Source organism: Neomonachus schauinslandi, chromosome 9, assembly GCF_002201575.2.
Source record: "Neomonachus schauinslandi chromosome 9, ASM220157v2, whole genome shotgun sequence".
NCBI lineage: Eukaryota > Metazoa > Chordata > Mammalia > Carnivora > Phocidae > Neomonachus > Neomonachus schauinslandi.
Genome location: NC_058411.1, coordinates 85,440,415 through 85,456,691, shown reverse-complemented (window position 1 = coordinate 85,456,691; position 16,277 = coordinate 85,440,415). Strand labels below are relative to the sequence as shown.

General features: G+C 55.9%; 2 protein-coding genes across 8 annotated transcripts in view; one reads left to right on the top strand and one right to left on the bottom strand.

Moving 5' to 3' along the window:
* Nucleotides 1-11,807, top strand: part of SHF (Src homology 2 domain containing F) — an 18,802-nt gene extending 6,995 nt beyond the window's left edge. Inside the window, exons 2-7 of one of the 6 annotated variants that reach the window (XM_044917906.1) lie at nucleotides 2,322-2,463; nucleotides 4,227-4,433; nucleotides 5,963-6,103; nucleotides 7,333-7,504; nucleotides 7,652-7,771; nucleotides 11,019-11,807. In XM_044917906.1, the coding sequence (XP_044773841.1) occupies nucleotides 2,322-2,463; nucleotides 4,227-4,433; nucleotides 5,963-6,103; nucleotides 7,333-7,504; nucleotides 7,652-7,771; nucleotides 11,019-11,205 (969 nt within the window). In that variant the 3' untranslated portion in view covers nucleotides 11,206-11,807. Of the gene's footprint in view, nucleotides 1-2,321; nucleotides 2,464-4,226; nucleotides 4,434-5,213; nucleotides 5,255-5,962; nucleotides 6,104-7,332; nucleotides 7,505-7,575; nucleotides 7,772-11,018 lie in introns of those variants that run through there. The other 5 variants (XM_021695401.1, XM_021695402.1, XM_044917907.1 and 2 more) reach the window with 5 other exon arrangements.
* Nucleotides 11,808-13,314: 1,507 nt separating this feature from the next.
* Nucleotides 13,315-16,277, bottom strand: part of DUOX1 (dual oxidase 1) — a 32,279-nt gene continuing 29,316 nt past the window's right edge. For both annotated transcript variants that reach the window (XM_044917878.1, XM_044917880.1), the window contains 4 exons: nucleotides 16,182-16,277; nucleotides 14,990-15,145; nucleotides 14,753-14,881; nucleotides 13,315-14,088 (listed from right to left, as the gene is read on the bottom strand). The exon at nucleotides 16,182-16,277 is cut by the window's right edge and continues 239 nt beyond it. In XM_044917878.1, coding sequence (XP_044773813.1) covers nucleotides 13,966-14,088; nucleotides 14,753-14,881; nucleotides 14,990-15,145; nucleotides 16,182-16,277 — 504 coding nt within the window. In that variant the 3' untranslated portion in view covers nucleotides 13,315-13,965. The remainder of the gene's footprint in view (nucleotides 14,089-14,752; nucleotides 14,882-14,989; nucleotides 15,146-16,181) is intronic.

Genomic DNA, 16,277 nt, shown 5'->3' with positions numbered 1-16,277 from the left:
CCCCCCCCCCCCCCCCCCCCCGCTGGATTCATGATGCCTTTCTCTTCTGAATAAACAAGGAAAAATGCTTCCTTTGTCCATTCTTCCTGTTCTATGTGAACTAACTTAACAAATATCTACTGAGCACTTTTAGGCACTGGGTATTTAGCAGTAAACATGGTTCCTACCCTCAGGAAGCTCATGGTCTACAGGAAGACAGATGATAAAACAAGTATTTACTACACAGTGTAATAATAGCCCAGCACAGAGGCACCTAACCATACCTGGGGGGGAGAATGGAAAGGCTTTCTGAAGAAAGAAAATCATCTAATCCAGGCAGAGGGAAAGCTTTTTTGGTAAGAAACAAAGCACAGAACTTTCAGGTAACAGAATGATCCAAGGTGGGTAGGGAGAAACTGAAGAAGAAAGCAGAATCTTTAAATCCCTTTAACTTTGGACTTTGTCTTGTGGGCATTACACTGTTTAAGGATGGCACGTCCAGTGACTCAGTTACTGTTAAGTAGCTGCCACACAGGAGCGTGAGGCTGGGTGCCCGCTGCCAACTCCAGAGCCCCCTTGGTCAGGTGGGTGCGGCTGTGGGTGCTAGTAGGCCTGGGAGGAAGCAGCTTGGGGTGGATTTCTTTTCTCTGCTTCCTGGAGGAAAGAGGACTAGGGGTGGAGAGCTCCAAGGGGAGATAGGCAGTGATCTAGTAGCAACATTTTTCTAGTACCTGCTGTGAGCCGGGTGCTTCTTAGGGCTGGAGAGACAGAAACAACAAAGAACTGTAGGCTAGTGGATGAGCTGATGGTGGGGATGGTATGACCTGAGATGGTGGTCTTCTCAGAAGCAGGTAGAGATTTGAGGGAGGCGAAGGAACTGGGGGGCTTGGGTGGAACAAGGTGGAACATGGTAGGGGCTGAAGAACTGAAAGGGGAGATGGTAGGAGTCGTTGGGATGTGCTTCAGAGACCCCTAGATGGGCTCGTGGGGGGCCCAAGGAACATGCATGAGCGATCTCTGTCGGGGGGGCAATTTCCTTTCTCCATCTCTGCTTTGCTAGGGGTCCCAGATCCACTGACCCTGGACAGGCAGTCACCCCACAGCCTCCCTGCTCAACTGGCTCCTGCAATCCTGATCTGGCCCAGACCCAAAGCCTACACCAAGAATGGAGGAGAGGCAGGAGTGGCCCCTCCTTGTGCCGCGGGCCCCAGAGCCACCTCTTGTCAATGCCTGTCAACTCAGTGTGCAGTGCTTCCCCTCAGGTGCTGGCAGCCCTGGGTGGGCTGGGCTCTGTCTCCGCCTCGGCCTCCCCCCTTCAAGGAGCCTGGGCCCAGCTTGGAGAAAGGCTCTATTGTCCTCAGCTGCACCCCGCCCTGAGCACCTTGAGCTCTTCCTCAGGGTGTGTGGCTTACAGTTCGCTCTGCCTTGACTGGAGCAGGGACAGAGGGTTGGTCATGAACCACTTGGGAGGAGAAAGGGGCAGTGTGGGATGTGGAGGGTCAAGGCTACGCCTTTCCTGTTCCTGGCCCCCAGGAACCAGGGAATTTCAGCAGAGCCCAAACCCTGGCTTTCCTCAGGGCTGTCCTTGGGTGGTCTCTCTTCCGGGATGGCCAACATGCCTACTGGTGGCAGGTTGACAGCATAATTTTGCACAAAGGGCACAGATTCCAAATGGGTTCCTCCACTTAGGCGGGATGGTCTTGGGCATGTTGTTCCCTACCTGCCCTGAGCCTCCATTTCCTTAAAATGAGTATAATAATATGCACATGACATGGTGATGAATGTTCTGAGGATAGACCAGCAGAACTGTGCCATGAAATGAGTATTTGGCTTTTCTTTTCTCGATGGTCAGCCAATTTTTCTTTGTTCAGCATCTGGGATTGAACTTGTAGGCATGGACCAAGTTAATCTCTGAGTTGCCTGCTATTCTCCACTTGTTCTTTGAACTCCAACCCCTTTGTAGTCAGCTCTCTGAATTAATTCCCTCTGTTGAACCATCTGGTGTTGAACACCTCTATCGCCCTGCCTGGACCTGGACTGAGGCAGGCCTTAATGAAGCCTCCCCAGAGCTTCATCCTGGCCATTTAACCTAAGGGATGGCCCAGAGGCACAAAATTAACAGAAAAGATAGATCTGCCACTCTGCTGGCAGCCTAGTAGGTGAACCCTGCAGAGGAAGAGCCAGAGCCTGTCCCTGTCCAAGCTCAGAGCCTGCCCTTGGATACCTTGGGCTCTGGGTCTAAGATTCTGTTCAGGACTCACTCCCATGGACAAAGCATCTGGGGAGAAGCAGAGCTGTCTCTCAGATGTCTGAAGCCTGCTCTCCTTACTGTCTTCCCGCAGTTGGCAATCCTTGAAGACTACGCGGACCCGTTTGATGTTCAGGAGACTGGTGAAGGCCCAGCAGGAGCTTCGGGAGCCCCAGAGAAGGTCCCTGAAAATGACGGCTACATGGAGCCCTATGAGGCCCAAAAGATGATGGCTGGTGCGTGATGGAGTCAGGGGTAGGGGATTGCTCTCTGAAGCCTGGGTATTTACACAACAGGCTCTGGGACCCACAAGACTAAGGACTGATTCCACGATCCCTTCACTGGGTCCTTGGAGACCATGGGTCCACCATGGACCACCTTGGTCCTTGGCCACTGCCTTCAAGAGAGTCATTTTGGAGAAGGAGCAATGACTTGTGGTACCTGAGATGTGAGGCGGTAGAGAAGGCCACACAACCAAAGGTCAGGCAGATAGAGTTAGGATAGTCAGGAGGGCAGGATAGTGGTGTGGGCCGGGGGTCATGGAACCCAAAAAGAGAATCACTAGCTTTAGGGAAGGTGGTGAGCTTGAGATGATGTGATGTCAGAGTGAAACATCTTTATGGCAATTGGAACCACATGGCTAGAGAAGAGCAAGCCTGTCAAGGAGTGGGGGCGGAGAGCAATGAATAAGACCTGGTCCTGGGGCGCAAAGCAGAGGTCAAGAGAGGATCCAGGGAAAGATGAAGATAAGATTATGTCAGCTTTATTACTGACAAAGTAGATTGAGAACACTACTTAGCTATGTCTCCACAATGGGCTGCTTAATACTTCACAGAATTAAATTTGCCCACTCAGGCTTGGGCCATGAGGCACAGCTATAAGCCCCTTCACGGGGGGCAGGAGGAGAAAGAGCCAGAAGGCAGAGCTGAGAAAGAGAGCGAGCATCCACTGGTAATCAGATAAGCTGCTCTTCCTCCTTGGGAGAGAGGCAAGGGGGCAGAGAGTGGACAGGAGTGTTCTTCCATGGGGCGCATGGAAACGTGAGCCGGTAGAGTGGAGGAATCTAGATGTGGAGAGACGAGGCTAAGAGTCATCAGGTACTGGTGGTGAACAGATGGAATTTGGAGGATGGAGGGCCAGGACCAAGGAGAGCAGTGTAGTGCACAGAAAGGGAGAAGGTGGGAGGGTGACTACCCAATTTAGATCAGAGGGGTGTGTCCCCCTCGGAGGCCCATGAATGCCCTGGAGTTGTATGTGAAAATTTGCACATTTTTCTGGGGAGTGGCTCCATAGCTTTTACTAGATTTTCACTGGGGTCAACGATCCCAAAAAGAATCACAGAACAGACTAGAAGAACTTCTGGGGAAAGTGGCAAGTTTGAAACGTTAAAGTGAAAGATGTTGATGGCAACTGGAAGTGTATAGGGTGCCATGAGACTGCGCAAGGAGTGAGGGCAAATCAGACCTGGTTCTGGGGAACAGAGACCGAGAGAGGGGCCAGGGAAAGAGTCCAAATAGGGGTGCTCAGAGAGGACGACCATGAACATGACTTGTCAGAGGGGACAGTTTCAAGGAGGGCGTGATCAGCAGTATCTGAGCAACAAAGAAGGATTTTCTGATTGTCAAGTGGTATTATTTGGGATGCAAGGAAAAAAATTGGAGCTGAGTAGCCAAGAGGAGGTGGATTAGGAGAGGACCCCGTCTCAGTTTCCAAAATGCGTAAGCCTCATTTCCCAAGCCCTTGCTGGCCATCTAAAGATCTTTTTTCTGTCTTTCACGCTGGTGCTTCTCTGCCCCTGCCTCCATTGGATCCCATTGCTTTTTGGAACCCCAGAGGTGTTTTGAGGGCAAGGGACCCCGGATGTGTGGCCATTGGGCCCCCAAAGCCAGTGGCATCTCCTCTGAAGGAGGCTTGGTGTGTTGCTGAGGGCGCTGCCAGAGGAGCTGAGCCGGGCAGCCAGGGCTGCTCTCACACCTCCCCTCCTGCCTTGCCCTGGCAGAGATCCGGAGTTCCAAGGAGACAGCAGCTCAGCCCCTGCCTCTGTATGACACGCCCTATGAGCCAGAGGAGGAGGGGGCCACCCCAGAGGGTGAGGGGGCCCCCTGGCCCCGGGAGTCCCGGCTGCCAGAGGATGACGAGAGGCCCCCCGAGGAGTATGACCAGCCCTGGGAGTGGAAGAAGGAGCGGATTTCCAAAGCCTTTGCAGGTAAGCCCTGGGTGGAGAGGGTGGGTCTGCTGGGGCCTCTAAACAGCTCTCCAGGCCCAGGGGAGTGGAAGGAGTGGACCCCAGGGGCTGGGGGAGTCCCCGAAGCTGGGCTCAAGGGAAGCATAGTTGAGTGCATCCCAGAGATTGGTGAATTGGGCAGTGTGGGTGCAGGGTCAGGAAACGGGCACGGGAGGATGAAGGGTCTCCCCTGCATCACCACCTCTCAGAGGCCAAGAGGCTTAGGCCACTTCCATCTTTTGGGAGACAGGGCGTATTTTAAAATAAAGAAATTCCCAAACAAGATGATAAAACTTGTGACATGTTAAATACTTACACTTACCAAAAGAAGGCATTTAACCCCCAGACAATGAAAATGGCTGTGTGTGTAACCTTTAGAGATCCCAGCCCTGAATCAGAGAGCTGTGTCTCCCGGTAGCAGGCTGTGCCAGACCAGGGGCACCTGTGCCCCAGGGGGATTTCTGAGGAGCAGGAACTGGTGGGGGAGAGGGAGGTTGTGAGAAATCCTCTTTGTTGAATGAGGGTTAGGTTTCTCCTGTCCCAGGCACCCCAGCACCTGTCCCAGGCCTGGAGTCCAACCTGGGGAGGTGTGTGTTGGTGGTCTGAGTGGGTGCTGCTACAGTCTGGAGAGCCTGGAGAGTGCTTTGGCCCCTGGAACACAAAGGGTGGAAATGCCATTCGACTTCACCCGGACTCCCATGGCCCCCTCATCCCTCCTGGAGCTAGACTCAGCTCTCTGCCCTGTCCTCCCCACCCTGGCAGCCAGACTGGGAAACCACAGGTTTCTAATTTGTTTCCTGTAAAGCTTGCACCATTGAGGATGGACCGTTTATCTCCAGAAGTCTCCTTGGAGAATCAATACTGTTTGGATTGCTTAATGGGAAAATCTATGCTCGTCATTAGGAAACCTCGTTAGCAGTCCTGCAGCCGCCAGCGGCATCCCTGTCTTAATTGTCAAGGCTCAGGACTGAGGGTGTGGGGGGTAAATTTCAATAAAACATCTGCCCCCACATCGGAGTATTCCTGACAGCCTGAAGCCGGGCTGTCGGTCTCACTGCCCATGACTGCCCAGGCCGTGGGGAAAAGGTGGCAAGTCTGAGGGTGCCAGGAGGCTGTGGGGGCCTGGGTGTGGTGCTGGGAGGCAAGGGCAGCTTGTTGTCTCTCCCTTCCTCCTCTCCTGGTCCCTTTGGGCCCTGGAGGCTTATGAGGGTTCAAATGAAGGGGGCCCACGTGGCTGGCAGTGCAAGACTCTGCATCCCGCTATTTGCTACCTGTGCCTCCCACCCTTGGACTAAGCCAGGCTGGTGTGGTCACTGTGGCTCCATCCAACCCTCTGAGAGTCCTGTCCCCCCTCAGAAGCCACCCCTGCCTCTGCTCTGACCCTCCTCCTTTCTAGGCTGTCCTGTGTCCTGGCTCTGGGTTTTGGTGTCTCAACCTCTGCCTCTCTCTGTCTCTCTGTCTCTGTCTCTGTCCCTGTCTGTGCCTCTTCTCCCTGCTGCTACTGGTTCCAGTTGACATTAAGGTCATCAAAGACCTACCTTGGCCTCCGCCGGTGGGACAGCTGGACAGCAGCCCCTCCCTGCCTGACGGGGACAGGGACATCTCCGGTCCAGCCTCACCCCTCCCCGAGCCCAGCCTGGAGGACGGCAGCGGTGGGTCTTGTGGGAGCTTCTGGCCAGGGTGACATGTCCTCTCATGCCTCAGGCCCTGCCAGCTTGGGTTGGAGGAGCTGAAGTGGGGCAGGGTTTGGAGAATCCAGGAAGAATCCCCCTTGTCCTGGAGGGAAGAGAGAAGGGACAAAGCACACATTCCTCCTTCCTCCCAGAGGTGTGGGGAAGGTGTCTCGAAAGGAGTCCCTTTCCAAATATCTTTCCTACCATGCCACAAAAATCCACTATTTTAAATTCACTTCTTTGCATAGGACTTTGCCTGCCCCAATCCTTTGGCGATGCAAATAACTCTCGAGGTGGGGGTGATGCTAGTGTAGGAAGTGTCTGACTCCTTCGAGTAAGGGAAGGGTCTGATCCTTGCATGTGGTGACTGAGAGACAATAAGGTCCTGAAAGTGCTACAAGGAGAGAAAAAGCCCAGATGAGGAGAAAGGAAGCACTGAATGCTTCATCTCTGTTCAGTTTTGTACAGAATGTTTGTACATTTGGGCCTGAGTGTGAGGGCTATTTTGTAAATACGGGATGAAGGAGCGTCTCCATCGCCTGCCCGTGTGTGCCTGTGCTCATGTGGCTCACTGGCTTCCTCCCTCCCCTGTGCTGGCTCAGTGGTCAGGCCTGCCCTGGTCTGGGAGGGCAGAGCCGCCTCAGCCGGGCTCCTCGGGGTGGGGGCAGGGAGCCTGTGGGCAGCAACCCTGGGGGCACGGGAGGGGCGGGCCGGCTGGCGGCTTTGGGCAGGATTAGCCTGTCAGGATGGCACCAAGGGGAATCGGATAATTGTTCTCAAATCAATAAGTCATTTCTACAGAATGGCTTGGCAGGGTGATATGGAGAACGGTAATGAACTCTGAGGAGGAGAAAGAAACAATATTATCAGCGCTGAAGGCACCCCAAGGGGGAATGGAATAGGGGAAGGCAGGCCGCTGCTCCAGAGGGAGAAGTTTAAGTGGTTTCTCATGTTGCTCCTCTCCCCTCTCCTCCCACAGCGTGGGGACTGGTAGGCACAGTATGGCATAGGAGGGCTGAGCCCCACCCCCAACGAGGGAGTGGACCCAGGATTCTGTCCCCAGAGACAGTCAAGCCCAGGAGCATGTCCCACCCTTCCAGAACATTCCTTTGACCCCTTCTGGCAGAAAATGGGGGTGGAGCACCAGTTATTCTACAGGGCTCTATCTCTAAGGTCCTCAGAGTCTATGACTGGTATATTCCCCACAGCCCAGTTTGAAGGATCTGAGAAGAGCTGCCTGTCACCCGGCCGGGAGGAGAAGGGGCGGCTACCTCCCCGACTCTCTGCAGGGAACCCCAAGTCAGCCAAGTCCCTAAGCATGGAGCCCAGCAGCCCCCTTGGGGAGTGGACAGACCCAGCACTGCCTCTGGAAAACCAGGTGTGAGTGTCTGTGTCCAGCTGGGGACTCTCTCCCCTCCTCCTTTCCCCTCCTGCCACTGGCTTGCCTGCAGGGGACACCCAGAATGGGTGGGCCAGGACGGCGAGGGACCCAGCAGAGATGCCCCCCTTCCTCTCTCTTGTCCTCAGCTGGTACCACGGGGCCATCAGTCGAACAGATGCCGAGAACCTGCTCCGACTGTGCAAAGAGGCCAGCTACCTGGTGCGCAACAGTGAGACCAGCAAGAATGATTTCTCTCTGTCCCTCAAGTGAGTAGGGGTGGGCCAACTACCAGCGTTAGGCAGGATTAACTTGTCACCATGGCACCAAGGAGAATCCATGGGAAGACAACCGGCAGGACAGGAGGAGACTCCAACATTCTCCCCGTGCCCAGCCAAGCTGGGGAGAACTCCATCCCCATGAACATTTGCTGACTCTGGGCCAGGGCCTGGGGATTTGGAGGGTCTGAGGCTCAGCCCCAGATTGCAGGGAGCTCAGAGTCCTTTAGAGGAAACAGTCAAGCTACAGTGTCCAGCTCAGAAAGTTTCTGTCACGTACTAGCTGTGTGGCCTGGGGCCCCCTTAACCTCTCTGGGCCTCAGTTTTCTTACTTATAAAATGGGGAAATAATAATGTCTACCTTATAGGGAAGGATCAAATGAAATAATATATGGGAGGCACTTAACATGGTGCTAAGTGCTAAATAAATGATCACCATCATCTTTATTGGAAGGATAGGAAGATAGGATACACAGAACGAGCACTGGCCTCCGAGGCCATCCTGGTAGAATGGCCAGCCCTCCCCTCGGTACCCAGGAGTTCTGCCTGGTAGCGCCTGCACCCCACGTGGCAGCCCGTCAGATGGTGTGTCCATTCACATCCCCCCATCACTACTGGGGCATCTGTACCACCTCCTACCACATTCCCCAGGGATATTAGAATACAGGTATATCCCCACTTCAAATGAATGCAATATACAGAAATTTGGGACTATTGAACAGATACATTTGAGGATAATTATTCAACTTCAACTAAAAGATAATGGGAAGATCCAGTCTGTAGTCAAATAACTTGAATTTTATTCTTGGGCTTAATAAAACTAGCTATGTGACCCTAGGCAAATCATGTAACCTCTCTGGGCCTTGGTTTCTCCCACTGCAAAATGCATTGATGGGTACCTCTTAGGTTTCTTGCAGCTCTCATACTCTGCAAATTATCATAAAATCAAAGGAGCATTTAGGAAAAGTTCATCTGTCAAAAATCTGATATAACACTAGGATGTGTATTGCTTTAATAGTTAAGAGTCACAGAGCATCTGCTATGTGCCAAGCAGCGTATATACCCTCTCCAAACCAACTACCAACCTGCAAGATGAATCTCTTTTTTTATAGCCAGAAAGAAATACAAAGAGGTATGTGACTTGCTCAAGGCCACCAGGTAGTAAAGTGCCAAAAGCAGGATTTGGACCCAGCTCAGTTCAGTCTGACTACAAGAACAGCACTATTCCATTGCATAGCTCCACCATCCTCAAGTCTGGAACAGTCCAAGGCTGGGTTAGATAGCAAGGGTCTGGCTCCCTAAACAGAGCAGGGCAGGGCTCCGCCTTAGCCTGGGGAGTAAGAGGGGAGGCAGGCCTGGATGCTGCTTCAGCCCTGGCTGATCTGGCCTCACCAGCATCTGTCTGCCAGAGCCTCGTTTGCATATAAATGGCTTCTCTGAAATACAATTATGGTTTCTCTGCTCTCTGTAATGGAAGGGCTTTCACTGGTAATTAAACAGCTTCCTCCCAAAGCCATGTCAGCTCTGGCCCTGCGGCCCAGCTAGTCCCACCCAGGCTCCTGAGGGTTGGGCAAGGACTCGGCTTGGGACTTTATCCCAGGAGGTCAGTTATCCAGATGGAGGCTTGTTGCCACTTTATTGCCCTTTTTAGCCAAATCTGTCCCTCAAGGAGAAGATATAATGCAGTTTTGGGGAGAGGTGATTATCCCAAGTGGACTGTGGGTAGGGGTTGTCCCCAAACTGTGAGAGGGTGAGGGAAAGCAAGGGCCAAGCTGCTGCCCACAGCTTTGGGCCTGGGCCATGGCATAGGGCAGACAGGGGAGGGAGACTGCTCACTGCCTCCCTTCTCTACCGCCCCCAGGGACTGTACATTTTCCTCAGGCCCTTAGCTCCCTTCCCCAGGGCCTGTGTGGTCACTGTCAGCCTCAGCTGTTATCTCAGGCCTCCAGAAGAAGGACGCCCACGCCGCCCCCCCCCCCCCCCCCCCGCCGCACACACATACACCCAGCCTGGGCCCCCAGCAGGCTTTAGGGTACTGGATCCTGGGGCAAGGAGAAGGAATTGGGAGGGTGGGTGATAAAGGACTGTTTCTTCCTGTCATCCCTTTCCTCTCTTCAGTCATCCACTCTCCATCTCCACTTGTGGGCCCAGTGAAATGGGGCCAGTCAGAGCCTTCTTTGTACCCAGGCAGGGGAGGGAAATAAGGTTTGCCAGCCTCACCTCGTTTGAGTGCCCCCCTCACCAGTCCTACCTCCTATACTAGTTTCTGAGCCCTGCACTTGTCCCCAGGTAGGCTCTGGCCCCGAGAGACAAGTATTCAGGCTTCAGGGCTCCCGCATGCACTGCTTCCTCCTTGCCTGTGGACCGGGCCTGTGGTAGCTTGGGCAGGGGTTGTTCTTGCTCGGGCCCCACCCCCATGCTGTCTCTCTAAGGGTGCCAGGGCGGCTGGGAGCTAGCCAGAGCTCTGAGCAGCAGGGTCCTTGTCTGAGGGCAGGGCCGGGCACTAATGTCCATTTCCTGGATTGTGTCAGGGAGCTGGGAGAGGCAGGGGAGCCTCCCCTCTCTGAGGGAGGGAATGGAGTTACAGCCTCATGGATGACGTCATCCGGGCTGAAGGGAGAGAGGAGCTGGGGGCTTGGCCCAAGGCCCAGTTAGCAGGAGGGTAAAGGGGTATCCCCGGGACAAGGCATTGGAGCCTTCCCGATTTGGGAGGGACTTCCAGAGCAGCTAGCTCGCCCCCTCCCCTGGTTTCTGCAAGAGAGAGCCTCAACCAAGATTCACTTGGTTGTCACATCTGTCCACACACTGTCCTGCCCAGGACGTTTGTGTCTCCACATCAGTCACTAGGAGCTCCCCACAGGTGTCATCCCCCACAGCTCAGAGATGGGGAGGGTAGACCAGCCTTGGCCATACAGGCTGGAGGGCACTGGTGCCTGGGTCCCAGAGTTTGGGGCAGGGAGAGTGGTCGCTCCAGTTTCCACCTGCACACGCCCTGTACACTCACTTACACACACACATTCTTGGCAAGCCCAGTGCCCTCACCACAAAGCCAATGCCTACTGTTACCCACTCACAAAATCCCCTCTGCCTCCTGCCTGTTTTCTGGACTGACCTCCACCTTCCCTCCCCACCTCCACACACAGCTGGCTCGGAACAACCACTTTTGCTGCAGGGGCGGGGGAGGGGAGGGGGACCGGAGAGGGCCCCTACTCACCAGGGTCTCCTCTCCTCTTCCCAGGAGCAGTCAGGGCTTCATGCACATGAAGCTGTCCCGGACCAAGGAACACAAGTACGTGCTGGGCCAGAACAGCCCACCCTTCAGCAGCGTCCCTGAAATCGTGCACCACTACGCCAGCCGCAAGCTGCCCATTAAGGGGGCCGAGCACATGTCCCTGCTCTACCCCGTGGCCATTCGGACTCTGTAGATGGGTGGCCCGGGCACTGTGACAAATCTGGACCCAGCCCTGTGCCCATCCCCTGGCTGAGGGCTGTGGCCCTTCCCAGGGACATGTTCTGTCAAACCTTTCTTCCCCTCTCCCTGAGATCGAGTGGAAGCTGGAGATTCCTTAATTTATTCTAAACGAGAAGGCCTACTGGGGCCTCGGAGTAAAAGGTGGTCTGGAGCCGAGGACAGAGGAATCCCTGGGGAGAAAGGATAGCCCCTGGAGGAAGGGGGCTTCAGGGCCGCTGGTCTCCAGAGGAGTTTCAGATCCGCAGCTCCCCGCCTTTTCCGCCCCTAGGGCACAGGTGGCGACCCCCTTCCCCACCGACTCCTTCCCCCTGGGTCAATGCGGAGTGGGGCAGGACGCAGGCCTGCGGGGCGCCCTGGCCGCCTCCACCCCTAAACCGCCGGCGGGCTCCGTCCAGAGTCCGGTGCGGGGCTTAGGGAAGGCAGATCCCCCTAGGATGGAGCTGGCCGTGGGGGTGGGGAGACGAGGGGAAGGGCTCAGGCCAGAGGGAACTTGCGCAGTCCCCGGGCCGCCCCGGCTCCCGGCCAGATGCAATAAATAAACCAAGTCCTGCCAGGCACAGCCGCGTCCGCGCCTCCAGCGCCGCCCCCCGGGCTGTCGGGGGAGGGAGAGGCGAAGCGAGCGCAGATTCTGTTTATAAATCAGTCCTGGAAGCGACACAAGCAGGCTGTGAAAAGCACTTTCGAAGCATCAAGTTCCTTCCCTTGACGAGATGTCAAAACATCCCCTGCCGCCCCCGCCCCGGCTGGGGGCACCCGAAGCCGACCGGCCGCGCGGCGCCCCCTCCCCGCCGCGCCGATGAGCGAGGCTCCCCAAGAGCGCGTCCAATTTCCTGCCAACAGCCGTTCGTCTGGGAGGAGGGGAGCCGCGGAGAGACAAAGAGGCAGCGCGCCAGGCGAGGGGGAGCGGGCGGCCCTGCCACGCGGAAGCCGCGCACTCGCGGAGGCGGGAAAGCTGGCGCGGCGACTGCGTCTTCTTTCCAGAGGAAGCGGGGCCTGCCGCGCCTCCCCCATTCTCCGACCGTGAGTCCGGCCCCTGGAGACTTGCAGCCCGCAGGTCTGGGCTCGGAGCTCCCTTGGGGCTGGGCCTTCGGGCTCGCGGCCGAGCGTGGCGGGGCGGTCCGCGCGTGCCCCCTGCTGGCCGTGCCTCTAACCGCGGGTCGCGGGCGCCGGGCCACACCCGACCCTGGCCCTGGAGACGCCCCAGCCCGCGCCCGCAGCTGGACCCGGCCGAGGCCTCTGGGGCCAGCCCCCGGGAATACCCACCGGGCCGCCTGTCGGAGCTGCTGTCGACCCACTCCAGGCCCGCCCTCCTGCTCCCACGGGGCTCCCCGAGGGGCCGAACAAACATCCGCTGGCCTGGGAGCGCAGTCTGAGGGCCTCCTTACAGAACCTAAACCTGCAACACCCACATGTAGTGTCAGTCATGGAATTTTGGATTTTATCGAAATCGAGGACATGTGACCTGACAAATGTAAGAATTCTGTAGGGACAATCGAAAGGCTCACTTGAAATTGGGCCCTGCTTTAGAAATTCCCTCAGAGGGTTGCCCTATATCTTGGAAGGTATTGAGTCTCTTTGCAGATGAGGAAGCAGGCTCTGAGTGTTTAGGTGCTGTGCTCATCCGTCTCCTTGCTTTCATCTCTACCTGGAAGACCCATGTAGGCACAGGTGGTCAACTCCTGTTACCCGGAGGTCCTGGAGCCGGCCAGGCAAACTCTGGCTCCCTGTGGGCTCCTGCTCTGTCCTGTCACACACACCTGCACTTTGTGCCTGGCCCACCTTCTCCATGAATGCCCACCTCTCCCCCCGCCCTTCCTGATCAGGCTTCAGAAGCCCCACACTAGCCACCCTGAGAGGCCCTTGGTCAGGAAGCGTGCCCCTGAGCTGGGAAAGGGGTCTCCAGCTAAAGCACTCGGGCCTGAGCTGGTTCCTTTATTCAGTAGATGCTGGGAAGTTCAGAGGACTGTCTGCACCAGCCTCGGTGAGCTGGCTGGTTGAGTAGCTTTCTCTGCCAGTGCCTATCCCCATCCCAGGGCAGAATAAAGAAACCCAGAGTGCAGAAAAGTGGTTTATTTGTAAAGGAGACTGCTGCAGTAGGAAGAAGAGACAAGGCCTGAGGAGCACCACACAGATATTGGGCCAGATTCTGACTACAGTACATGTTTAAAAACTGGGGAGAAAAGATCAGTTGTGCTGTTAGACTAGGATGCTGAGGGGGTTCCTGCAGACTTCTCTCTGCGGGCCCAGCCTCTACCCCACCCCAAGGCATTTGCCAGCCCTTTTGACAGTGGGGAGCCTAGAGGAGGGGGAGGTTGTGGGGGGGGAAGTTCCAAGATGCCAGCATCTGTGCTCCTACTTTATCCTTAGGCTCACAGCCCCCTAATACACATACACACTGCTTGTCAGCTCCAGTCTTTTGAGGCTTTTTCTTAGTTTGGAAGAAGAGGTGTCACTTTGCCCCAAAGTAATAATAGCTCTCCTACCTCCCAACCTCTGTTGCCCAGACAATGCCTCCCACTTCTCCAGGCTGAAACATTCTGGACTTGGGGGTCTCTGAACCCATATGGGGTGACTGACTATGACCACCTGGACCAAGGTTGGGAGGTAGGAATGAGGAGGAGGCAGAAGGAGTCAGAAATAGGAAGTACAGAGCGTGGTGGGGGCCCAAACCTCTGCTCAGCTGGGCAGTGGGAAGAGCCCCTGGGCAGGAGGCCTAGAAGTTCTCATAATGGTGGGAGAAGTGAGTCCGATCCTGCTTATTGATGAGCTGACAGGCCTTTTCCACATTCTTGGTCATGCCAGGGGGGCCACAGCTAAACACCCCAATCTTCTGGACCTGTTGGGGGAGGGAAACGTGAAGGCTAGCTCGGTGTTCGTGTTAAAGACAGGCAAGAGTCCTTGGTGAGGGCTCCTTCTATGTTTCTGATAAAGGTATGCTTCACATCATGTGTGGTGAGGGATGGCTCGGTGTGTTTACATCTAGCTCAGTTTTGGTAGACTTGCTCTGTGTGGGTCCAACCTCCACCCCCTCCAAGGCATCTGTCAGCTTCAGGTACATGATCAGTGTTTCTGATAGGGGCTGGGTTAATCAATGTTCCAGTTAAAGGCTAGCTTACTGTCTCTTTGAGGGCTAGGCCATTATTTCTGAGAGTAGTGGCTAGCCCAGTGTTCATGGTAAAGATCAGTGTCTAGGGTGAGTGCTGGCTCAGTATTCATGGTAAGAGTAGCTCTTGAGTTTATGGTAAGGATGAGCTCAATCACTGAGCTGTTCCTTCTGGACAGGCATCATGGCTTTAGAAGTGGCAAGTCCCTGTGGCTGCTTCCCCCTTTCGCCCCTCAGAGTGACCCCTACTGTTTTTCCATTCCATTATCCCCACTTATCTCCTGGGTGATGAGTTTTCCTCAGCAGTCAATTCCTTCCCTCATGGAGCTGGGTTGGGAGGTTTGCTCAGACCTCAGGTGATAAATGCCAGGAGAACCTTGATATGGGGTGGACTGACCTGCGGGTGGACCTCCTGCAGGGACTTGAAGAAGGGCTCGAAGGGGGGGCGGCCAAAGTGGGTGATGGAGCGCAGGCCCGTGAACAGGCTCCGGTTCAGCACCTTCTGGAAGTGCCGCTCACAGATGTACTGGGAGAGGAAGTAGAGGAGGAAGGTCACAACCAAGCAGAGCCAGGGTCAGTTCTTAGTCTAGATGGTGACCCACCTAGCCGCCCCGGCTGGCTGGCCCTGACCTACCAGCATGGTGGTCCTGAGGTCGAACTTCTCGGCCAGCTGGGTGATGTAGATGTGCACGGACACCAGGTCCTGGCGGTCATTCTCCTCCACCTCCCGGATGATGTCAGCCAGCCACTCAAACTGCCGCTGGGTTCGCGTCACCCAGATGAAGTAGATCTGGGGACACATGGCGGGAGCTCAGGACCTGGCTCAGCTCAGGCTCCCTATATCCCAGGGATCCCCACAGCAATAGAACTTGGTCAGCTTGTGCCTCTCCCCAGACACACTGCAGAGATGGAGTGCTGCAGGGACCATAGGGCCAGGCTCTGGGGCGGGAGATGGGGGTTACCCCAGGGCATGGAGAGGTAGAAGGGAGGGATAACCTGGGGTGATGAAAAAGGACACTTGTCAAGTGAGCTGAAGGTCTGATGGGGTGGGAAGCAGCTTTTTCACACGGAGCCTGCCCTGCCGCTCCCTCCAATGGGCCCTCCTCAGGCTGCTAGGCTCCGAAGCAACCCTAGCCCAGAGGGACAGTCTTAGGGAAGACCCAGCTGGCTGCCTGGAGCAGATGGGAATGGGCTCCAGAGGACGGAAGTTGCCATGGAGGGAGCCACCTCCAACTTCCGAAGAGGATGAAGCAGGGGCCATGTGGGTTAAGAAGCAGAGGCAGAGTTGGCACGGACGGAGGAGCAGGGGAGCTGCCTGGCACCCTCCAAAAGCTGACAGCACATGGCTGGGCCTCTGCCTGCCGCGTTCCTGTGCCCCTGACTCACCTGCCGGGCCCACAGAGACAAGCAGGGGCCTGCTACCAGGTCCACGCTGGGGTGAAGGGACCCGGGATGGAGGGGGCCTGAGGGCCTGGGCTGTGTTCCTGGAACCAGCCCAGCCCACCAGCCCTGCCTGGCCACCTCCCCTCTTTTTCCTCTTGAAAGCAGAGCCAGTTTCAGTTCTGCCCCACCCCAAGTGTTCCTTTCCTTCTCCCAAGCTGACAATGCTCCCTTCAGGGGCTGGCCTCCTCTGTAAGACAGAGTGGGTTTCTTTACCCCTCTCCAACTCTGTTCTTTAGGGTCTGAGGATATCCTGACCCCTCTGGGGTCAGGCCAACTGGGCCTTGCCCAGATCAGGCCAAGAACAGAGGCAGGAGAGACAGGCAGAGATGGACACAGTGATAGGGAACAGGGGCCATGGGTCGGCAGGAGGAGAGGGCACTCACCTTCTTACAGAACACTTGGCAGCTGACTGATGACTTGAAGACCAGGTCTTTGAGGATGGAGGCAAAGGGGGTGACCCCAATGCCCCCTCCCACCAG